This window comes from Pelecanus crispus, chromosome 1 (genome assembly GCF_030463565.1).
Source record: "Pelecanus crispus isolate bPelCri1 chromosome 1, bPelCri1.pri, whole genome shotgun sequence".
NCBI lineage: Eukaryota > Metazoa > Chordata > Aves > Pelecaniformes > Pelecanidae > Pelecanus > Pelecanus crispus.
In genome coordinates, this window is record NC_134643.1 from 28,514,710 (window position 1) to 28,540,179 (window position 25,470).

Consider the following 25,470-nt stretch of genomic DNA (forward strand, 5'->3'; position numbering starts at 1 on the left):
TTAGCAGCATTATAGAAAACACTTTGTACATCTTTGATCTTATTAAACTGCTTTTGTAATTCCTTCTGCAAAGTGATTCTATTTGATATATTACCATTCCTTCCTCCTTTTTGATCCAGATTGAAATAGTTAGGTGGATTTTCCACGTGGAAGCAAATATATATATAATGCAAGGAAATACTGGAGTAATTACTTCCATCTCAGCATCTTGAAACATGACTGTGGCAGAAGTTTTGAAAAGCATGCTAACACCCAAGCCTATCAATTGCAATTTCTATCTCAACCCCTCTGCAAGATGGAAAGGCGTGGTCACCATCATGGTCATGTAGGAATTTCATCTCATTTTGGTGATACAAATGGGAAGACCTTGGACAATTTTCTTCCTGTCTGACTGTCTTTAGTAAACCCCCACAATGAGCACAGTGCATTTATTTTAATCGGTGTTTGATGGGACATCTGTTTTCAGAAATCTTATCTTTTTAGAAATATTGCCGCTTCAGAAATGAAGGTCTTTCTTGGCTTCATCAAGAGCTGTGAACTTTTGTACAGGCAGGGATTCCCTATAATTGCCCAAGAGATCCTACCATTATACACTAGCTAAAATCTGCTATGAAGCCAGCTGGGCAAAGAGCCTTCCGTTACAACAGAAAATTTCATCTCTATCCCAGCTCCCCTGGCAGATTTATCAGTCACATCACATATGCAGGTATTTTAGACAGTTTAATACTTTAAATCAATTCAGAAGTATGCTTTCCTGGTTCTGTAATTTGCATTATGATTTAGAGCTGGGCAGAATGTAGCATAAATGTCAGTAACATTTTACAAAGATATCCATTCTTCCTTTCACAGGTAGAAATCTTCTGTCATTCATAATGACAGGTATAGTGTAGGTGACAGCAAGTTTCTTATCCGTTATTCCCATCAGAATGTGCCTGCTATATTCACATTCTCTAACTAATGCTTTAGAATAAAGGAGTGTATTTACTACTTTGATCTAAAAATGTCTGGAGAATAATACACTATTTTTAGCCTTGCCTAATTGTACTTTACTGAGATTTTAACAACATTGCAAATTCTTTAATTTACTTTCTCATTAATATCGCTTAAACTCTTCTTAATGTTGAAGAATTCATAATATAATTCTGTAATCTATATTTCCAGAAAGTGGAAGAAGTAATTATTTTCCAAGTAATCTAATACAATTAATATCATCAGGCCTTCTGTTCTCTTCTGCTAGAAAGAGGACAGTTAACCTCTCCAGATGAGACATGCATGGCGTTCAACAACCATGTTGCAAGACACCACCTCCTCAAAAACATGCTGTCTGGAAAGCGCAGCGTGCAACTGAGAGATCCTGGGAGGGGTTGGTCCAATGGTTCATGTTGTAAAAAAGCCCTGTGCATTAAGTCACTGCAAAAACTGGGTCAATGCAGGCAGACCATACGGTTTTACTGAGGTTTCACATCTTCTGCTGTTACATTTTGGGTGCACTTATAGGACGTATACTCCTCTTCCAAACTGCAAAAATGAAGTATTTTCTTCATGTCAAACTTGCACTGATTTTTTTGCTCTTTCTCACACTGCTTTGCAGGCAGAAAAGGAAATGTTCTAACAGTTTTTTCTTGATTCTGTTCCCTTCCAGATGACCAACACCTCACTTTGAGAACTGTCGTTCTGATGCAGATTTTACAGTCAAGTATTTAGTCTATTTAAACTTTGGAAATGAACAGTGTTCTCAGGTTTTCTGCTGACAGTAGTAAAAAGCATATTAAGATCATGTCCTAGTTAAAAAAAAATACCAGTCGAACAGGTGAAATAGCATGGGAAAATAAAAGGATGAAAACCAGCTGTAAATGCACCATTATTTTTCACAGTCCTAATTTTTAGTTTGGTCCTCTTCTCTGCCATGTACTACTTTAATTCTTCAGCATCCCTGATGTACGGGGTGGGGCACTGTGAGGTTTAGCAAGTGTCGTTTGAATATCTCTTTGGGGGATTCTTTTTATATCTCCTTACATAAGTAATCCTGGCAACAGTATGCATTTGCAACATGGCATTTTCTCTTTCCCTGATAAAAGGAATTGTCCTTCCTAGTTATAGTGCTGCTACTGCAGGATACACATCAGTGAAGGAGGAGGTTATAAAGCATTAAAACAGTCCACTGGGAGTAGCCAATGTTTATCTGTGAAAGCAGCACTTACTGGAAAACTTATTTTCTATTTCCTTATGAAGGAAAAAAATTAAAAATACTACAAGACTGCCCGGAGGGATAAGAAAAAGACTGAAAACCAATTAAAGGGATATTAGCAGAAATGATCAAAGTGAAAAGATAAATCTAGCCTCACTGGTAGCTTTAAATGAAACAATGGATAGCTGTCAGAGTGACCACATATGTTTAAAAAAAAAAAAAACAACAAAACCCAAACCAGAGCAGATAAAGTATCGGGGCTGTAGCGAATGAAATGCCAAAACCATTATGAGGTATTAAAAGACAATGGGGATTTTTCAGTTAAAGCCAAACCAGTTCAACAGAAATTGCTTCAAAGAGAGTATCTGTGTATGTAAAAACAAAATCTAACCTCGAAACTCAGATTTCTTCAATATGTATGCCAGTGTCACAGAAATCTCAAGAAGGAGACAGTATGGAATAAAGTCAAATTTGCCACCTATGCATTCTGTTTGGCCAGTATTTCTTCCGCTACATTTTTTCCTTCTTCACGTGATCCTGCTTCCCTGTTCTCCTGTCTTCCTGTCCTTTTGCTTGCATTTATTTCACTGATGTGCCGTACCTTGCATAGCTTGTAAAACAACTCAGCACAAGCTTAATATTATAGAATCATAGAATAGAATCATCTAGGTTGGAAAAGACCTTTAAGATCATCCAGTCCAACCATTAACCTACACTACCAAGTCTACTCTAAACCAATCAAGGGTAGACTAGACTAAACCATGTCCCAAAGTGCCACATCTACCCGTTTTTTGAACACTTCCAGGGATGGGGACTCCACTACCTCTCTGGGCAGCCTGTTCCAATGCTTGACCACCCTTTCCGTAAAGAAATTTTTCCTAATTTCCAGTCTAAACCTCCCCTGGCGCAGCTTGAGCCCATTTCCTCTCGTCCTATCGCTAGCTACTTGGGAGAAGAGACCAACACCCACCTCACTACAGCCTCCTTTCAGGGAGTTGTAGAGAGCGATAAGGTTTCCCCTCAGCCTCCTCTTCTCCAGGCTAAACAACCCCAGTTCCCTCAGCCGCTCCTCATAAGGCCTGTGCTCCAGACCCTTCACCAGCCTTGTTGCCCGTCTCTGAACACGCTCCAGCACCTCAATGTCTTTCTTGTATTGAGGGGCCCAAAACTGGACACAGTATTCCAGGTGCGGCCTCCCCAGCGCCGAGTACAGGGGGACAATCACCTCCCTGCTCCTGCTGGCCACACTATTCCTGATACTAGCCAGGATGCTGTTGGCCTTCTTGGCCACCTGGGCACACTGCTGGCTCATGTTCAGCTGGCTGTCTACCAACACCCCCAGATCTTTTTCGGCCAGGCAGCTTTCCAGCCACTCTTCCCCAAGCCTGTAGCGTTGCATGGGGTTGTTGTGACCGAAGTGCAGGACCTGGCACTTGGCCTTGTTGAACCTCATACAGTTGGCCACGGCCCATCGGTCCAGTCTGTCCAGGTCCCTGTGCAGGGCCATCCTACCCTCGAGCAGATCGACACTCCAAATTTATGTACTAATTGCAGCAGCTATGGCTTCAGACATGGGCTTCAACCACTTGCAGAAAACTCCAGCTTATCTGACAACCAAAGACGGCCACCTACAAATGTGCTACACTCAGGCATGCTTGTGTGCAGGCTTGGAAGCATGGATGTCACTGCTGCTCAAGGAATCACAGAAGCACAGAATGATTTGGGTTGGAAGGGACCTTTAGAGGTCATCTAGCCCAACCCCCCTGCAGTGAGCAGGGACAGCTTTAACCAGATCAGGTTGCTCAGAGCCCCGTCCAACCTGACCTTGAATGTTGCTGGGGATGGGGCCTCCACCACCTCTCTGGGCAACCTGGTCCAGTGCTTCACCACCCTCACTGTAAAAAATTTCTTCCTTATATCTAGTCTAAATCTTTTCTTCTTTAGTTTAAACCCATTATTCCTTGTTCTGTCACAACAGGCCTTGCTAAAAAGATTCTCCCCATCTTTCCTGTAGGCCCACTTTAAGTACTGAAAGGCCGCAATAAGGTCTCCTCGCAGCCTTCTCTTCTCCAGGCTGAACAACCCCAACTCTCTCAGCCTGGCCTCATAGGAGAGGTGCTCCAGCCCTCGGATCATTTTGGTGGCCCTCCTCTGGACCCGCTCCAGCAGGTAAGAGTGATGTCATTTAGAGCAGTGCATGCATATCTGTAACTGGAGACACACGGAGATGTGCCAATTCTAGCCAATCTGGTCCTGTGGGGAGCTTCAAAATACCCCATGAGAGAAAAATAGAGTATAACCAAATAGAGTACTAAGTCAGGCACACATACAAGCCTTTGCAGGACATCCGTAACCAAGTAAGTGTAAAAGTCTTTAAAGAGGGAAGTGCTAAAAGTAGAGAGTACAAAGAGTGGGAAATAATTCATCTGCATCACCCAGTGAAGCGGTTTCATTATCTTGAAACCATGAAGCTATTCTTATTTGCTTGTGCACAGAAGCAGCTTTTAAATGTCAGGAAAACCATCCTGCCAGTGATATCTATTAGCTGTCTGGGATACCTAAAAATCCATGGGATGGGGGTGGGGCGCTATCCACCGCCAAAAGAAGTCCAGAGGATCCACCTATAAACTGATGCACCTGAGAAAGGCTATCATTAATATAACATAACTGGTGCTCCAGGACAGTAGTTTGTCTTAGTATAGAGAAAAGTACTCACAAAAGTCTAAAGCAACTTGAGACTTTCTGTTCAGGGGAAAGGGAGTTACTTCCTTATTGCTACTAATAGATGACATTTTAACATCGATGCATTTTTAAAAAGGGGAAGTTCTTTATTAAAACACTAGTGCGTCCAGCACCCTCTGAATCCTACAGTAAGGCTTTCTGTTGCTCTTGTGAAACACCTTCAGTTTGTATTAAGCCATGTAATATGTGCGCATGATTCTTACAGAGATTGCTCTCTTTAAAATGATCACGTTATGCCTTACAGAGCTAAGGTGGATTTTACAAATGAGAGCTGATGGAACATTGTTGTCGCTGTCATGCCTTACCAATGGCACATTTTACTTCGTTATCAGTCATACAACTGCTTTTAGGTGTGTCTTGCAGTTACAGCAAAGAAGCCCTTTCACGAAGTGCCTGCCCTTCAAGACAGGCTGCTCTAACAAGCGAAGAAAGAGCCAGCATAAAACAATTGGTGGATAGGGAAAAAATGTGTCCCTGAATGGCAGTCAGCTTTCTAGACTATCTCTAGTCACATGCATAAACAACAGATTTGATGTTGTAAGTAGTTAATTCCCAGTTTTGGGGCTCTTAAGGATTTTTCTTCAGGATGAGGCTGGTTGAATCACTTATTTAAAAAAAAAGATGTCAGACTGGCAAACATTCCTTCAGTGTCACCCTCTGCCCCAACTATTTTTTTTTCAAATGATAAGTCATTTCAGCTAATCAGGATTTAATGGTCTCCAAGATCTGCTGTAAAAGCTGTTTGTTTTCTAATACTGAAATGTTCGGCTTGAGAAGCTAATTTAGGGTTCACAGGGGCTATGACTGGATGTGGAAGATTTTTTTTCCCCAGAGATTTTTTTGTTGTTGTTTATAAGACTACTGTATTTTGTTACAAGAATTCTGTCTAAAATTAATCCTAGAATGCCTGAAGTATAAATAGAGGAGTAACTATTACATTTAAAAAAAAAAAATCTAAAACTTTTGTACATTTACACTAAGGTATGATGAAAACTGCAAGACCAAACATATTCCTTTATGAGTTTCCTGTCTGCTTCTCATATCTCAACAAATAGGTGATGATGAGTTAACCTTGTGAAATATTCTGTTTTAAAGCCAATCCTAACTGTCTAACTATGCAAATTAAGGGGGTAAACAGGTACAACTCCAAAGCCTTACCTCAGAAGTTATTTTACACAAAACCAGACAAAGACCCCCAGGGAAGTCTAGGACAGATTTTTAAATCACTATTGATTTGCGTGGAAGGAGCTCAGAAACATCCATTGTGATCTGCTGTGCAAAGCCCTTAAGTAGACAGAGTAAGGTATATGATACACCTTGGTAAGGTATATAAACATAACAAACCAACTCCAAGCCTTTTTGAAATTTTCCCATCACTGCTACATCTGCAATCTGAATCCTCAAATGCAAATATTTGCTGTTGCCTATTCTAGTCCAGGAAATTTTTTGATTATGAAAAAACTCAGTTTGCGCTGTGCCAAAGCCAGTAGGTTGCTATGAAAGGTATGAGGGGAACTTTTCTGACACATCTGCCTGATATCCAACTCTGAAAATAACTCACTGAACACCCATAATCAACAAAACAAAGCAATTCCTCAAAAGAAAGCACAGCACAGGGCATTTTATGCTTACCAAACTATCCACATCTATGCTTGAGTTTACTGCCCACTGCAAGGTTCCCATGATGTTCATAGCTAGAGTAAGAATGATGCCAACACGGCCTGGTCCATCACCTGCAGAGTGAAAAACACATTCCATTTATATGCAGATAAAAAGCCAACAGAAATCAGAAAATTAGCACGTGTATCTTAAAATACATATTCACATTCTCGCCTCCTTTTATTTCATGGAGAAAACATGGATTTGTTAATTACACAAAGGACTGACAGCTTAATCATCTGTTAAACACCTGGCTTTGGCACTGAGTTCACTAGAAACCCTGGTCTTGGTTTGGCAGAAGAAAAAATTAAATCTTGGTACTTAAGCTGTGAACAGAATCAGACCTCTGCAATCTTGATTTCAATTTCCTTTTTCTAACACTTATGAACCTATGAAATGGCTCTTATCTGACTAAAACACCACAGCTAACAACTTTAAAATTCAAAATAGTTGCGGTGGTTTACATTTTCATTTCTTGGACAAATAGAGGACATGTTCTCCTTACTGTTCCACAAAGATGCAGATACAAATTCCTTTGCTTTAATTTTCTACTGTAATAAGCATGGGATTTTCCAGGGCTTTTCCTTTATGACTTCATACAACACAATATAAGCATTTAAGCTACTCCACTGTTGATTTTCAATCTCACTATGTGTTAAATGGAATTGAGTTTAAGCCAAATGCCTTTCTATGATTTCTCCATTTCTTCTATGGTTTTCTTCAACAACCTTCTTCCTGTTTTGCTTATAGACATCTTGCTATCAGAGTAATTATAGAAGTAAACAATAAAAGCAAAATATTCCTCCTGAAACCTGACAGATTAAGAAAAGGAATTCAGTGTTGCTCCAAGGACCTATTGCCTGTAACAGTAAAGTTTACAGTGGTGGCAAGATGACAAATTTTCACATTTTTAAAAAGTGCTTCTAACCCCTTTTCTCAAATAAAATATCCAGAAAAATAATAACACAAGAAAATGTTGGTTTTCCCCAAAACCACCAAACCACTAAGTGCACAAAGTAAAAAATGAGAAGGGCAGCAAGGAATATTGTTTCCTTATGAATTTTAGGGGAATTAAAAGTCTCCTTTGTAACAAAGGTACTGTAGGTGCATATTTTCATACAGAAGTATTTGTGTGGTTGGATTTTTTTTTCCCGTAAGAATCAAGAGAGTTCCTTATACAAGAAATAGAGGATAGCATTCCACGCACATATTCAATAAAATGTACACTTTTATATAACTCCTTTTCAACACTGAAGTATGATCAAATGAAATTTGGATATAATTACAACCAAAAACCTCCTTCATAAAATCAGCAAATTCTTGTTCATAAGCGACCACAATATTGAAACTGCACCCAGATCCTGCACACAAAGTTCAGTGTAAAACTTGGGAGAGGAATAATGCCTGAGAGTCAAAAAAAACCATACATAACAAAAGTATAGTGAATTAAAAACTGTATTTGAAGTAATCTGTAGCTAAACCTGCTGAGTTTTTCCACAGAACTAAATTATTCCAACATTCTGAGGACATCCACCTCCTATTCTCTGCTTGTTGGAGGCTGGCTATGCTTGGCCAGCCACAGGCAGCATCTCAAATACAAGTAAGATAGTAAGGTATAGAGTGATTCTCATTCATGTACTGGGTTTACTAGGAGCGACGAGCCATTTTTAAGGGGATTTTGAATGGAATTTGCAAAACTTCACATTGGAAAATAGGCCAGTGGGTTGGATGACTATGTTTGCTATTGGTGTGGCTTTAAAAGATAATTAAAACTTTGCATGTCTTAACCATTTGCAAATGAGAGGAACATTAACCTCTATTTACTAAAAAACTTTGAGCTATACAGATGATAATCAACATCCAGGCTTTTCAGTACACTGATGTGGTTACATTAATGTCGTTTAAAACACGAGATTACTTTTACAGCAATTACAGTCAAGAAAAGGAAAGTTCTGTCTCTACAGATGTTTTTTTCAGATTAATCCCTTTAATGAGTCTTCTACAACATCAGATTGCAGATAATAATGGTGTAATTTCTGTTTTAATTAAATTGTGCTTATTATTTTAACATACTTAAATCAGCGACTCCAATGTATGCTAAATTTTGCAACAGTTTATTCCCCTCAGAAGTTTCTAAAGCTGAGCTGTTCAACAGAAGCAGAAGATTTCAATTTCAGTACTCCAGTAAAGTTACCGTACCTGTAGTTATAATAGAGATGAATGCCACAGCAACAAAAAAGACAACAAAAATAATTTCTATCCTCATCTGGAACCAGCGCAGCGTTGACAGGTAGAGGAACCAGTTTGCTGTGTGTAGGTTCAGGGCTTTGTGAAATAAGGTCTCAAAATACGGCTGCCGCCCAAAAGCTCTCAGTGTCCACAGTCCTTTTAAGCTTGTAACAAGATGGGTGAATATTGGGCTCCGAGCTGTAAAGTGTTTAAATAGAAACATCATAAACACTCATAAGCAAATACCTTTGATATAACGTAAATACACAGCCCTATGCTCTAATTCACAGCAGTATAACTACTGTCAGGGTTTAATTTACATGTTGTTGGACTACATGACTGAAGTAATCCTAGCACAGGATATACAACGACAGTCTTTGCATGAATAGGTTGAAATTCCACTCAGTGTATTGCCAGGAAGGGATCACATTAATTCTTCATAGTTAGCATACTACTTGGGGAAGCTTCTGGCCTGCTGTAAGACGCCACGAGAAAGGCGGCTCCTCCCCAGCCAAAATGAATTCCTGCAATTCTGATAACTCCATCAAGTGAAGGTTTTTTTAGCACAGAGTACTTTAATGCTCTGGATTCCACTGTACTGACATGGTAATTTTAGGCAGATCTTGCATTACATAAAAAGCGGTGAGCCACTGCTGGATCCCTGTGAACATCAAAGAAATTTAGATTTAGACCTGAGAAACTTCAGAATTACACTTAAGTAAAAGGGAAGATGATCATCAGTGTTTACGATTCAGGACTGATTTGCTGAGGATCTGCCAGTTTGTTGTAAAGCCAGGCCACAGTGCCTGGTCTGCAAACCCACATTTCACAATGAGGTTTTCCATTTTATTGGGAACGTGTTAGTCTCTTAATAGGGGAAAGAAATTTAGTCAAATAACTTATTCAGAAATAAGAATTCTTTGCAATCAAGATATATCCATTCTAAATTTGTCTTATAAAGAAATGAACTTATATGGCACATACCAAGTCTGACCACAATTTTTCAAATTACATTTACTCTCAGGAAAACTGTATGTCAGGACTTTATTTGTTTTCAGCTGCAGTGGTGAAAACTGGTGCCCAGCTTTAAAAAGATTTTCTCCATTGCTCTTTGGCAGCAGAGCACTCAGTATTGGCTGGATCAGTAACAGCACTGGCGTTAAGGAGATATGTGTTCTGCTCCCAGAGACAATGGCATCTTGCAAGAGAAAAGGCAAAGAAGAGGTGAAAGGGTGAATCACTTCTCAAATGACTTGTTGTGGATTTAGAAGTCTACCAATTTTGCTGCTCCTACCTTCAGATTCCAGTTGTTTCAGCTGCTGAGAAGTGTGGAGGAAGTATGCCCTTAACACAATAAAGGCTGCTATCACAGGCACTGATGCCAGGAAGATGTAGGGTTGTAATATTGAGACTACTGTTATAGCGCCAATCACAATCAGTATTAACTGTAGAATGAAAGAAAAATACTATTGATATAGTAAACTTGTGATTTTATAGACTAGAGACTGGTGATGAATCTCCTTCCCATGGCAACTACATATTGTTTCAACAGACATGAAGTGCTAACCTAAGTAGGATTTGCAGCTGAGAACAAACCTCCATGAAAAGATCATGAATAACTGAGACCAGATCCATAACCTGTTGGAATAAGCTGCCATGTTTTCTAATAGGTGGAAGAAGTGTTTTCTGCAGTACAACCAGTATTGCAGGCTTCTAAATTATGAAGCCACACACATACAATGGCAGCTAGGCACTCACTCTCCAGTTAAAATTGTAAGAACGACACTTGGATTATCTGCAGCCACCTCCCACATTTAACGGTGCTGTCCCTGTCTTATCTGGACTAGGCGTGCCAGACTGTCAGGACCTGAGCACCAGTCTCCTGCAGGTTCTGGACAAAGCAGTTTTTCTGAGGGTCAGAAAAAGTGGGAAGTCGCACTTCATCACTTGCTCAAGGGACTGTAACCCACATATGAAACTAGCACTACTACTCGTCATGATCAGAAGACAGGAAATAAGTCGTAAGAGGACTTGTACAAAAATTAGCAGGTTCAGGAGAAAAAAAGATGTTTTGAGATGACAGATGACACAAAAGGAATAAAATCATTCCAGAGTTAATCTATGCAACCCACCAGAGATTACTACCATTCTCATAAGACCTCATCCTTCATAGCTCCAGACAGATTTAGTTAAATTAGGCTGTGGTCTTTACTCTGAAAGCACCTTAAGCACTTAGACTGTTTTTGTCTCATACCTAAATCTAATGAAAATCAAGTATATCAGCGTACACAGAAGAGCAAAGCTCTGCTTTGTATCAGGGTGTTGCCTTTCATGCTAAACATCTACTTCAAACTGCAAACTTACCAGCCTAAAGCAACTGCAAACAGACAATTTGGACAAAATTATGAACATTGCATTGAAACATCACTGCAAATGACCAGTCAGCAAAGAAGTAGATGGAAAGCAAAACTAATCCACATTAGGAAGAAACCTGCAGTTGGTGCTTTTGCTACTACGTCCACATAAATTCAAGGAAGGATTTAAATTCCCAGTGCTCCAAGTCAGAGGTCTTTCATGAACAGGTAAGCGTGTTCCAGGTTTCCTACCCTTTGTTTTCATCAGAAATCTGAGCAATGCAGTAGCAGCATCAAAGTTTATGAAAAAAAAATACTGTAACAGCCGAACCAGTTAAAGATATCTTTCACTGTTTTCCTCCTTTCTCTTCAAAGAATGGTGACACACATGTGTTATGCTTGTGCAGGCTGTATAGCACTGGTCTGTAGCAATGCAAGAATGGATTTCTGTTTACTCATTATTTCAAACTGCAGAATTTAGTACCTCTGGTATCTCTAGTTCTTAAGAAGTGAATGAGCTGTTCAGTTGATATTGAGCCGAGTTACACAGCTCTCACATTACTGGAGATTACACAGTCGCTGTTTTAATTCCTGTTTCCATCATTTACTCAAATTTTGCAAAGGCCACCGTGATGCCATATTGTGCTCACTGCTGGTCCAACAGTTATTTCACTAAAAATCTGGATATGAAAATTTGTGTTATCTCATAAACTCCAAACAAAAAATAAGCATGAAGTCAAACAGAAGATGACACCTTCTCTAAAAAGGCAGTAGCAAAAATCAACACACAAGCCAGCTACATTGGCATATGCCTGGGGAACGGCAGCAGAGGGCTCATGCTGCCCAGTTAAGAGCCACAGTGCTGCGCTGCAGTGACCCTAGGTGCTTGAGCTTTCAGGCCTGGGACAGAGGCCAGATGGGGAGACGCATTGCAGTGCTTCTCCTGTGTCACCAGTTTGGAAAATGCAGCTGGTGGTGGAGACAGCCATTCAGCAAGGGTTCAGGGTGGCAATGGCTGCAGCAGCCAATCTGGTTTCCCAATGGGGTTTATCATTAAGGGAAAAACAGTCATGACTGTAGGTATAAATGCCCAATGAGTTTACTATGACCTTTTGAGTGGGACTATAAATTAGTGCCCTGCGGATGGGCATGAAGGATCTCCAAAAAATGATGACCCCACTGTGAGTACTGGTAGAAGACTGAGATGGATGTTAAAACTAGTGGCAATGCTGCTGCCATCATTAGCTGGCTGCAATTCATACCCAAGATATATGCAAGCAGGTTAGATGCTGTCAGAGAAAACATCACAGCTGCTATCTCTTGTCGTTGATGTAAAGGTTAATACTGCTTCTTCTTCTATGGCAACTGGGTATATCCCAGTTATTGGAGAGTAACCCTGGCCTCTTTCATCATGAAGCCTCATTCATGCTGGATGAAAAGCCCTGCTCCCTAAAAGGGACGGTCCCCTGATATGTCTAATACCTATAAAAGTCCTAAGAAAAACTATGTCATGACATCCACAGCTGCAACAGAGAAGAAGGCAGTGTCCCTAAACAAGGAGTTAGCTGGAGTCATCTACCAGCTCTTTCTCATGGAAGAGGGAAAAAGAACCAGCTCTAAAATTTTGCTTCAGATTCTTGGGAAAAGCCCAGAAGTCAGAAGGATGAACTTATGCAAACATAAACTGAAGGCTAACAGAGACCAAGTCCCCATCTCCACAAGACTCGGATTTAGGCATCTCAGTACATTTAGAAGCTAACCTTTTCTGTAGACCTCTGCACCTGGGAAGAAATAACCACATTCACCGGTACAGGCTGGAAGCTGACTGACTGAGAAGCAGCTTTGCAGAGAAGGCCTTGGGGGTCCTGGTGGACCATGAGGCAGCAATATGCCCCTGCAGCAAGGGAGGCCAACAAGGGCAGCATTGTCAGAAGATCAAGGAAGGTGATCCTTCCCCTCTCTTCAGTGCCAGTGAGGCTGTCTCTGGAGTGGGCTTGCCGGTACAAGAGAGATACAGGCATAGTGGAGTGAGTCCAGTGAAAGGTCTTGAAGATGACAAAGGGACTGCAGCATCTCACATACAAGGACAGGCTGATAGAGCTCAGATTGTTTAGCCTTAAGAGAAGTCTTGGGGGGATCTTAGCACTTTGTATAAGTATCTGATGGTGTTTATTATATTTATATAAATTATAAATGTGTGTATATATGCAAATAATTTTTTATAAATTATATATATGTTTAAAAATTGTATTCTACTTATATAAATCCCAGTAGGTATTTGGTGCAGAACAAATAAGCCTGAGCCAGATTCTTCTCAGTGGCACCCAGTGGGGAGATAAGAGCCAATGGACACAAGTTGAAATGCAAAAAATGCAATTTAAACATAAGAAAAAGCACCTTTATTGTGGGGATGGTCAAACACTGGAACAGATTGCTCAGAGAAGTTGTGGAGTCTCCATCCTTGGAGATATCCAAAATCCAACATGGCCCTGAGCAACCTGCTCTAGCTGACTCTGCTTTGAGCAGAGGGGTTGGAGAGGTCCCAGGCCCTAGGTCCAGAGGTCCCTTCCAACTTCACTCATTCTGTGACTCTGATAATTGGCACAGAAGGAGAAAGTCATATGTATAACTTCTCTGTATCTTTCAGAAGAATCTGACTTTGTTCATTAGCAGTCTATGGAAGTCTGGAGCTGCCAGACAAGTCTCAATCTATGGAAGATCAGAAAAAATGTCTTATGAAGGGATGACTGGTAAAAAGCATTCAAGACAGAAGGTAGGTTCAGTGATCTTCAGCAGAAGAACCTGGAAAGACAGGGAAGCTTATCATACACGTCCAGGAGCTTCTGCAGTTGAGACTGGGGAGACAGAGGTGAACCTATGGGACATTAAAGTATAGGTTAGCCTCTGAAAGGCATCAGAACAGAAAAAGCTAAATCTAGGGATTTTCCTTATCCTTGAAAGCATGAAAAACTAGTCAGTTTGTTGTAGAGAGTTTGAAACACAGAGACAGACTAACTAAAATAATTTTGGAATAGCATCTCCATGGCAGATCCAAAATATCAGAAACAAAGTGGCCACACCAGAAAAGAGAGTAGTGAATCCTGATCACACCGAAGATTACATTAATGATTCAAGAGGAGGTCTCAATGTCCATGTTTACTCATTCAGCAAATCGTCATGATGTCAGCAGGGTATGAAGTAGAGCTGTAATGTCCTTGAACCTCTTCACGCGGAGCTACACTGGCCTCTCTAAAGTCATGAGCCAAAGTTATGAATTACTAACAAAGATATAGGGAAAGGGACTCGGTTTTGATCAGACCATCATGTTGGCAGAGGTTGTAAAGCAGAGCAAACTCACAGATGGAGACAGGCAATCTGTGCAGCAAAGTGGGTTGATTAAGTCAGGCCTGCATACCTCCTAAATAAAGGTAGAAAGGAACAGGAGGGCGAGGGAAGGTTTTGCTTTTATTTTTCAAACGTTCTGGGAACCAGCTCTATCTGAGGAAAAGCTGTCATTGCAGCATTAGTGGTGGGACACTAATGAGGTGTGCTGGGATCCACACAGAGCCACAAAGTCTCAGAACAGGCAGGATGGGGAGCAAACAAAGGCATCCTCCTTAAGAAACACTGGGATTGCCTCTGTCTCTGTATTTCTTCAATGTTCTCTTCAGTGCGGATGAATTGGAAGGTCATTCAACACTCAAGATTTTGCAATGCATGGAGTTTCCCAGGAGGTATGCTGGAAACAAGCCTTTCCATCCAAAAAATAAAAAGTTTGCAATTCCACAACTCTTAGGGATGTAAAATTCCTCCAAGGAGTGGAGTCATCTAAAGCTCTCCTCCATCACAAATAGTTATCTAGTGCCTGACAGACTCAGCTTAAATCCCAGAGACTCAGGGGAAGCCACGAAGATGCGAAGGATAAAACACAAAATTAGGCAGTCAACCTTGTGAAGGGGAAAAAACAAAAAGAAAAAACAAAAAGAAAAAGAAAAAAAAAATGCCGAACTGCCTGACTGAAAGTTGAAAGTATATCATCATGGGTCAAACTGCCCAATAAGGCAGGCCTGGAAGAGTTTCCACAGAAGATAAAAGAACAGAAAAAACCAAGAATATAGGCAACAAAAGAGAAGAAGGAAATTAAGAGTGATGCTAACAAACTGGGAACAGAAGGGGCCAAGGAGGTAAAGTCATGAAAATGACTGAATGCAATCAAAGGACAGCATAAAAAAAATACTAATCTTGAGCCAAGATAACTGAAAGAAACTAAGGAATGCCCTTTATACCTTTGAAGTTGAATACAGGCAGCAGCAGGGATACTTGTACTGTACGGGTCTGCAGGGCAAAAATGTTTCTGAGCCTGAGTACTGAAAGTGGTTTGCACAAACAGTGGAGGTACACATACAGGCAAGTACTCAAAAAAGAAGCAATGAATTTGACTTAGAAGATAAGCATCTATGTAAACAGATAAACAAACTGAAAAAAAGGAAGAGGGATTTAATTCCATCTGTTATTTCTTCTTATTAAGATGATTTCTTTTGCACGATGTACAACTCAAACTTTACAGTGCTATAAGAGAGCAAAATTTAGAACTTTTATTCTACAAACCTGAATGAAGTCAAATATTGTGAGTGGAAGTAAGTCATCCAGCACTGCTGTATCTTTTGAGAATCTGTTAAGCATACCACCTATGGATTAAGAAAAACAAAAAGAAAAAAAAGTCAAACATTTTAACACCTCGAAAATCCTACATTTATTACTTTAACAAAAAGTACAACTTTTTCTGAATATAAAATATTAACAATAAGCACAAGATTTTTTCTAGTACAAGTAATTCCATTACAGTTTAGTGGAGCTACAGCTTCTTTCCCCAGGGAGGAATTTGGCTCCACAACTTTTGTTTCAGCTCTTAGAATCTCAGAAAAAAAGAGGAAAATGTAACAAAAACAAAGAAGCATAATTAAACAGGACAGAAACAGAGGCACAAAGCATAGCATCAGTACCCCTTATGCAGCAGGCTCTGCTGATACACAGATAATTTATACATCAGCATTTGTATCAGTTTGTACACCAGTTTCTTACCTTCTGAGCAGAATTACTGTATTAATCACCAGGTAACAACAGAATTAAGACTGTAATGGGAAAATGAAGGAGAAACCCTATGTTGTATTGTCATTTAGCAGTGTCTCCTGTAAGCTAGTACGCACCAGTAAGAAGGGTATGAGATAGGAGTTTCATGTACAGCAGGAGATGGAACTTGTTGCACCAGTTATATAATGAATTCTGTATCAACTCCAGAGCCAAATTTGAATGCGCATACCATTATTCACACTAACTGATGTTTTATGCCATTTTAGTAGGACTACTCATGAAATAAAGCACTATTTATTATCCACACCTGACTCCCTGTCACTCACCACCTAGCTGACTATATCTTTTCTATTGCAGTTTTAGACAAAGGCTATTCATTAGAAGTTATTCTGGTTTTATTGCCTCAAACAGTTAACAGTTTTCTCCAACTTACAAGGTGATATTTCAGAATGAGAATTGACAACTGAAATATGTCACACTTCGAGGTTCATTAAAAGAGTCACAAATTACTTTATGTGGCAAACTTTTAACATTCAGCTTGACTGAAAATGTAAATGGAAAGCAACAGTATCCTTGAACAGAATGAAAACCGTTTAATTGAAATGAAACTCATACATGACTCAATTGGTTCCCATCTCAGTTACCTGCTTTCCAAGAGTTGAATGTTGACATAGGTGCATGAAGAACTGCGTGCAGCATCTTTTGATGAAGAGTTTTAGACACCGTTATAAGCGTATGCACAAGGGGCAAACCTCTGAAGATTCCCATGGCCAGCAGGGTATCTGCCACTCCCACGTAGATATAAATGATGTAGTAGGCGCTAGTGTCAGTGACAATCACAGGAGGTTTGTCAGAGGTACTGTTTTGTGCTTGTGTTGCATTTGCATTCGCATTCGAAGCTGTCCTGTATGATGAAAATTAAAAATAAATGCATTACTGGAAATTGCATTTTTTTCTTTTTTATTTTCTCTACTAAACAAATAGTACTGCAATGTTCATTTGTTTTAAAACTATGTTAATGGTTAGCTATATATATTTCCAGTCATTTTATAAATTGTCCTGTATGTACGAAATATAAATATGAACCAACCCATGTTCCACTATGGCAAAGTTACTCTGTGTGTATTCAGGGATCAAGGCAATAAGTGGCTTATTCATCTCTTCAGATACCTTTGGTGATTCAGGTGCCTATCAGCATTTGTAGTAATTTCTGAAATTAGTTGCAATTGTGCAATGAAGGGTTTTAACCAAGTTGGAAATTAAACCATTGGTATATAACTACAACCCCTCCAACAGTTTTCTCCAAACTGCTGTGAAAATGTACTTTGGTAGTGTCTTGCAAATCTACTGCCACTTTAATCACTGACAAAACTACCCTAATCAAGGAAAACACATCCACTTCTTTCAACCAGAAAAAACAGTTCAAGTGTTGAAAAAAGCGAATTATTATGGAAGTAAAATGCTTAAGCTGTACTATAAAAATCAAAGGCCTTAGTGACCTGTTGTAAGGGGGCATCAACATAAATCCCTCCTCCTCCTCCAGATCAGACCTAAGTCACCATATGCTTTCTATACTCCAACACACAGACTTAGCACTGCAAGACTAAAACAGGGATCAAAAGCATTAACCCAGGAAAAGCCATACGGCTGCTCAGTATGTTTTAACCTTCATCTGCCTGACCCTGACACTTCTGGGAATTTTTCATGGGTGAGCAGAGGAAATTGTACAAATGAGGTCTTACAGAAACTGCTCCCTTAAAATGTTCCTAAGCAAATGTCTCACCCGGCACCTCTGAAAGACAGTGGTGAACCATGGTGTATTCAGGATAATCAAGTTCATGCATCTCTAGAGTGAGCTGACCCAGGAAAACTCTTGCATGTGTTCTTATGTGCTCAATAACAAGGCACAAACCATTTGATTGTTAGCACTTAAAGAAGTACCAGCTTACAATACCACCTACATCGGGTATTTAGATCATGAACCATTTTATTGAATATAAGCTAGTGTCTATCCAATATAGACATCTGGCAGCATTTATTAATTATTTATAGCAAAAATTGATATAAAGGAGTCCCCAATCTCTCAATAAATTCAATATATTGAATATATATATATTCAATAAATAAATGACTACTTACTTTTTAAGAAACCATAATCCAGCAAGAGAAGCAGCTACCTGTGACCAAAGAAAACAGAGTCAATTTTTTGTCTTGTCACATTATGTACTTTTTCTTACTTATCTTCTTTCACTGACTTTATAATTGTTTGTAGAGAAAGCATTATAAATGGATGGAAGTCAAACTTTCCTAAAGCAAAAACCTTGTCATATCTGCTCCTCTTTCCACAGAAACCATTTAGTGCATCCCACCAGAAAAGCTACATTTAGACTTGTATTACATCAGGCTCTCAAGTGCCTAAATAGTCTTTTATTGTTTTTTACTGTACTGTTAACAAAGGCTTGCTAATGCATTCCTAATGACAAGGAACATTCACTGTGTTCTTTAACATATTTTAAGTTTTAAAGATTAATATTTCTTGATGGCCCTAAAAGAGTAAGTCTCTCAATATCTTCAAAGGCAGCTATTCAAATATGAATGTCAAATCTTTAACATTGTTACTTTTGCATTGTTGTTCTTGCTAGCTGATACCCACTTTTGAAATATCTATTTGTCTGATATTGCTTGGCTGCTAGTTTTACATAATTCTCCTTGGGACCTACAATACAAAACAATCCATTCTAAATCTAAACCAGCATCTCTAGCATTTCCACCATAGTCCTGTCAAGCTCTGAAGGGTGTCAAAACTCCACTTTCAATTTCCTTGTCACTACTCTCTCAGTTCAGCACTCGGATCTTCATCACTAGCCTCTCTTTGTTGTCTAAGATCAGAAGGGTACAAAGTGTTAGCACATGCCACATAACCACTTGGCATGGTATTTCATCTCATGCACAGAGATTTGCTAAAGGTTATATAGTCTGTGCTACGACTGAGCATCTTCCGGACCGTTAATTTATCAATAGTCTTTTACTTAAGCCACAGTCACACTGGAAAGTTTAACTTAGATGGATACGTTCTTTGTCATAAGATTTGTTCTTCAATTAAAAGATGAGGCTTTTGAATTATTTAAAAAGGCATTGGTCTAATTTAAAAGCAAAAATTTGTAATTGAGATTAGAAATGTGCACTGAATATATGGGCATAAATCTGATATACATCAAAGGGTTTTTTTTCCCCTACAACTCACATTAAGCTTTGCTGTTGTAGGTTTACACAGCCATTTTCCACTACCATGAAAATAAAACTTACATAAGAACAGTTACACTTCTAAATACTGTCATGTTTTTGAAGGTGGTTTAAAAATTTGGGATCTCAAACTAGATCTAAGCTCCAGGCTTTATTCCTGATCTAAGCTCCAAGCTTAAAGAACTAATTTAAATCACCTGCAACATAACATTAGTGTAAATTCAGGATACTGTCAATCGTATCCTTCTCCAGGTTTGATGATACTAGAAGTTTGAATGCCACCACAGAACTGCTAAAAACATTTCACTGATGCAATCAGCCATAAATTAGTCCTATATTCCCAATGGATTCTTCGCTTCTGTCAGTTCATGTTGGAAAATGCCAAGAGAAATTGGTACCATATTTTATAAGTTGACATATGAATACAGTCTCACTAATTTCCCAATCTTTTCTCCAAATCGTGTTCCTTCCCTCAGAAGAACACTTGATTTAGGATATCAATTGTAAAAGAGGATACTATGAGATTCTGTATATATGCTAAAAGTCCTAAATTGGGAGATGAGACAAAAAGTAGGCAATTTCTGTTACAAGAAAAATAGTCAGACTTCCATGGTCAGATAGATGTTCTTCAGCACTTTTTCTGACAGTGTTTTCCACTGTACTTGGAAAAAGCCCTCTCTGCATCCTTCAGGAACACCTCATCTATCTCTAAATTCCCTCACAGGCATTCAGCTCTCTGCCTTACTCACCACTCTTCTTTCATTAGGAGCAAAACGATTAACTCATTTTTGAAAGCAATTCTCCAGAATTTATGTATGTGCTTATCAAAAAAATTCTAGTAATTACTGTTGTTAAGCCCCCAAAGCTCTACAAAGATATCTTTTAATGGAAAATGGAAGGTTATTCACGTGTGAACAAGAGACCTGCCCAGGGCAACAATTCTTATTTATGGTACCACACAGCAGAAAATAACCGAGATTTAAGAAGGTGGGTCTTCTGCCTCTGTGCACTAACCACTATCTCTGATGAGAAATGCACATCTAAACAGTATAAAAGTGATTGCAATATCATTTAACAGCAGTTGCCAATAAGCGGTACATACATGAGCTAATATCTTGATGCTTTATTCGTTTATCCTTTTATCACAAACAACACAGTTTGAACAAACATTTGTAGTAACATGACATCAAGCGCAGATTTTCTTACCTCAACTAAGAAGACAGTCACACACAAAATTAGAACAAAAATCAAGTTTTTGTGGATGGTAATGTATCTGAAATAGGTGTTCCATGTGGTAACAGTACCCATGCTTTCAGCATCATCAGTAAAGCATTCCTGTCAAAGAATTTATAAGACCATAGTCAGAATGATAATAATATCTATATATGAGAATTTCTGACACAAGAATGCTGTCACTCTCTCTGTTAACTCACGCCAAATAATTCAACTGCAGCATTCAAATTGGCTGATAATGGCTGGAGAGGAAGGTACTGCCTGGTTGAGTCATCTTTGACATAACAACACAGTTTAGAGATGATTTGAAATTTTCAGACAACACTGAAAGAAACAACCAAGATTTGCCCAGCACTACTTGAAGCCCAGCAATGGTTAATCAATAGCTATTTTCTTTCAATGGAGATTATTATTGTGCTGTTAGAGTAAATTTGTAAATACTCGGGGCAGGGGGGGTGTTTCTGCTGAGATCAATAAAGCAAAAGAAAAAATGGGCAGTGCTTCAGCACATTATGAGTTTAAATATTTCTTGTAGACTTTTTCCACCTAGGAAACTACTTTAGAAAATTTTCCTATCCTGTGAAAATCACCTGGCACTTTTGAAAATGAAAGGTATTCATCATGACCAGTTGTTAGTTATTAGAAAAAAGAAATTTTGGTCCAGTTCATGGTATAAAACTCAACCTTAATTGCATAATTCCCAGCACATCCATAAAAACAGAGTAAAATCCAGCTTACTCCTCTGTTCATTATCTGTATCAGAACATAAGAGCTAAGCAGTCTCAAAAATTTGTGAAATTTGATCAAATTCCAGTTTTAAAAACTGTGCTAGTACTTGAAATGTATTCTATTTTTTCCATGAGCCTTAACGTTTCAAATGTCAATTTTACATAAATGTTTTAAAACAATGTTTTTCCATGTTACGGTTTCAAATTTAATTTTAGCGTAAGTAATCTTGAAGGTGGATTAAAGGGCAGGAGATTGAAATTCGGTATTGAAATCCCCTACAGATAGCATTCAAAAACTATAAAAAATCAAGCAAAATGAATTCTTGAGGATTTAAATTATTTCAAGATTATATTTGAGATAAAAAATATTCACAGATACACCAAAAATATATTCCACAGAGAAGTACTGCATCAGGAATGACATAGTCAGGTAGAAAAATTTATAAGGAGTATATTGCCCTAAACTATCACCACATCAAAAACCAAGGTGAATGTAAATCAACACACACCTTCAAATCCTCTTCATTGATTTCATCAGTTATGTCCAAGACACTGTCTCGAGACAAGCGCCTGGTGTAGATATCTATCTCAGAAGACAGGTTTGTCTGAGGCACCATAGACATTTTCCGAAATGTTGCACTTCCCTTTTTGGAAAAGTTTGGTCCATAGTTCGCAGAGGTGCCCGTCATCAGGTTTAACACAGATTGCCTCCTCTGACCTTGCAGGATATGATCAGCGTTTAGCATGTTACTCCGAAACAGACCTACGTCTCCCTGTTCCAAGTCAGGTACCAGCGAGAGCCTCCTTTCTGGTGGGTCGTTGTGGCCATCTTCTATCCCATTGACCTGCATCCCATTCCTCTGAGCTACTGAGAACTTCCTACTTGCATTAAGGGGGTTAATAATTATGGAGTTCTTCCTTTTGTCATTAAAATCGGATGTTTGTTTAAAAGATTGCTTCTTTATTTCATTTCGTGGTCCCATGCCTTCTCCTTCAATGGAAAATCGTCGGAGAGTCTCAGTTATAATTGAATTTCTTCTCTCTGCACTGAACTGATCAAAAGAATCAAATCCCATCAGCTCTGAGCTGAAGTCTGGCCGTTGACCCTGAAGTTCAGAAAATGTTCCATAGAAATAGCAGCTCCCCTCATGTAAAATTAGTATTTTGTCAGCAATCTTTAAATGTTCCAGTTTTGAAGTAACCAAGATCCTAGTTTTATTCGCCATCAATTTGCACACACAGCTATAAAAGATGAAAGTGTTAAAATTTAGATTTTTTTTCTTCATGGTTAAATGTTGATTTTATCCCTTTCACTTTCAATCTATTTGCTTGTACCTGCTCCCCTTCCCAGTATGAGCAGTCTTGGGTGCTCCCTCAAACTACAAAGGAGTTGGTGAGGCTGAGATGTGTAAAGGGTGAGTACTTTATCGCAGGAACCAAAAAAAGGGGGAAAATTTAATCATTTTCAGGTCAATCCAAAAAGCACAGTTCAACATGAAAATGAAATATTTCTTTTCATCTTAGGGTTACTTAGATCTTTTGCTACCAAACTTAAGAGTATTAGCTCAATTTTAAAACTTCAAACTTATGGTGACTGAAAAGCTCATGGATGGCAGTGTGTGTCCTTACTGTTTTGAGCTACACCACAGAGGACAAGCCAAAAGTCTCTGTCTTTGGCCACCCTGCTGCCAGTCTCTCGGTCAGTGGGCACTTTCAGGTGACCAGCCTTTCAGTGATTAGAAAAACAAGACAAAATATAGCTTTCTGTAAAAAATTATACTTACAAAGCAGGTAAGTTTTAAAATGAAAGCCTTTCTGGTACACAGACACACCAGATATAAAGCCATGCACTCTGGGAGTCATAGATTATAGCAGGCTCAGTACATTGAGATGGAAGAGGGAGCAGTAATGCTTACACCTGGCCCAGGCTTGTTCCCAGCACAGTACACTGCTAACACAAAATACTCAGTCACGAGAATCCCTAAAAATAAACATTCCCAAAAGGTATAATTTTGATCACTTCAGTATTTTTGTAGTGTCATTAAATTTCTGTTCTTGGTTTGACTTTGTGCTGCTTGGTGTGATTCTTAAATACAATCTATCAAAACATACGGTACCTTTCAAATATCTCTTTTTCTGTAAAAATGTCTAAATGTCCAAAAGGAGAATCCAGGAGATACAAATCAGCATCTTTGTACACTGCTCTAAACAGAGAAAATGGAAATGACATTAAATTTCACAAGCCTTATAAGTTCACATAAATATAATTTTAGAAGAATGCCTTTACAGTTTTGTCTCAAAAACTTGTAATTGATAGACTTTTCTGCGGCATTAATATGGAGCTGGAGTTCAATGTTAAATATGCTTATAAGACACCTTTCAATGAAGCCATTCCTTGCGGCAGACTACATTACAAAATCAGTTTTCCACTAATTTCTGTGTAATCAAAGGAAGATATACAGCTGCCTTTTACACAGGTTACTCTAAAGATCTGTTTATGGCCTGAACCTGACAGTCCCCATCCATGTACAATGACCATTTAAATGGGAATTTAGTACCTACTGTAACATCTACTGGAATATTACATATATGTAAATAAGTGTGTGAAAAGACTTAGGTCTCAGCACTTCATTTTAAAAGTACTTGGAAATAACTAATGGGAAAAGACAAGTGTATTAGCGAGCCACAATCTTGCAAACATTATCTGAAATGGGACTGTACAATATTTTGACTTCAGGACATGAAAAACTATTTGTAGTATTAGGACCTTAAGCTGTATGTGCCTAGACATGGCTCGCTGAGACCTAAACCAGTGGTTGAGAGGGGTTTTTTTTAAGATTAATTTTGATAGAATTTCAAAAAGGCCCCTTGCCTTCCTCTGAGAGTATGAAAATCATGATGTTATATGAATTAGGGTATAATTAGTAAAGAAAATTTGGACAGCTGCATTTCGGTACTTTTTAAAGTACTCTAAAAATTGAGTTTTAAAATCATTATGTTAAACAATGTGAAAATATTTAACCACCAGGAGAAAAAGTCCTCAATAATAGTGTATTATGTTAATAAACCAAGCAACTTCATTGAAAAATCCTCTGTCACGATGGATTTCACTGACCATACATTATGATGTAGTGGCTGCACAACAACAAAAAGTTCATACTGTTCTTGGCACTTTCATCAGCGAAAAGTTTGCAGGTTTTTTCCTGGAATAATGGTAGCACTCAAATTATTGCTTTAATTTGTATGTTGGACTTAGCAGCTATACATGAGCGGCTTTAGGGTACCGCACCAGTGAGCTAGCTCAAACCCAGGGCATGCACTGTTTTTTTCTCTTGGTCCTTTTTTTCCCCCGGTTGTAGCTGCAGGCACTGACAGTGCTCTGTAAGAAAGACGGACTCTGGCAATCTTCATTTGCTTCTCATGCCGGCTGGTTGATGGCACTTCCAGCAGGGATTCTCATTTCACATGGCTTTGCACAGAGTAGACCAGACACATGTATGCAGCCAGCTCAAGCAAATAACGTCCAGCTTATCGCCAGTGCAGATGGGTACAACCCAGGGCTGTAATCCTAAATTTTCTCCTCTAGCTTTCTCAGAGCTTCATCTGCCACCCACACCCCAACACCTGCACACGTTGCTGTATGTTGAGCTTAGACTGGAGCCCAAACAAAATGTAAAGCAGATACAGCCACTGTGTTTGGGACATTTAATTGCTTTAAAAATAATAATTATATAGCTGACAATAAATATATCAGTTCTGTGACCCTCCGGTGAATGAGCTGTGACCATCTGAAAAGTGACAGATGTGATTATTCATAGAATCTGGGGAATACCTCACATAAATGTTGCACTTCAAATGAAAATCTAAGTGGACTCTGTTGGTTGGGATTTTTTTGCTTTGAAAGCTTTGCCTGCTCTCTTATCTTACCGCATAAAACAGAACCATCCATATGCCTCTTCCCTCTCACAAATCTGCTGGAAAGACCCACACTGAAAGCCTCTCT

General features: G+C 38.9%; 1 protein-coding gene across 1 annotated transcript in view; it reads right to left on the bottom strand.

The window, feature by feature from the left end:
* CFTR (CF transmembrane conductance regulator) overlaps positions 1-25,470 on the bottom strand; it is a 95,496-nt gene that overhangs the window by 21,748 nt on the left and 48,278 nt on the right. The window contains exons 13-21 of the mRNA XM_075724763.1: positions 23,585-23,671; positions 21,977-22,709; positions 20,713-20,841; positions 18,403-18,440; positions 16,908-17,167; positions 15,781-15,860; positions 10,113-10,263; positions 8,789-9,016; positions 6,563-6,663 (exon numbers count right to left, since the gene is read on the bottom strand). Coding sequence (XP_075580878.1) covers positions 6,563-6,663; positions 8,789-9,016; positions 10,113-10,263; positions 15,781-15,860; positions 16,908-17,167; positions 18,403-18,440; positions 20,713-20,841; positions 21,977-22,709; positions 23,585-23,671 — 1,807 coding nt within the window. The remainder of the gene's footprint in view (positions 1-6,562; positions 6,664-8,788; positions 9,017-10,112; positions 10,264-15,780; positions 15,861-16,907; positions 17,168-18,402; positions 18,441-20,712; positions 20,842-21,976; positions 22,710-23,584; positions 23,672-25,470) is intronic.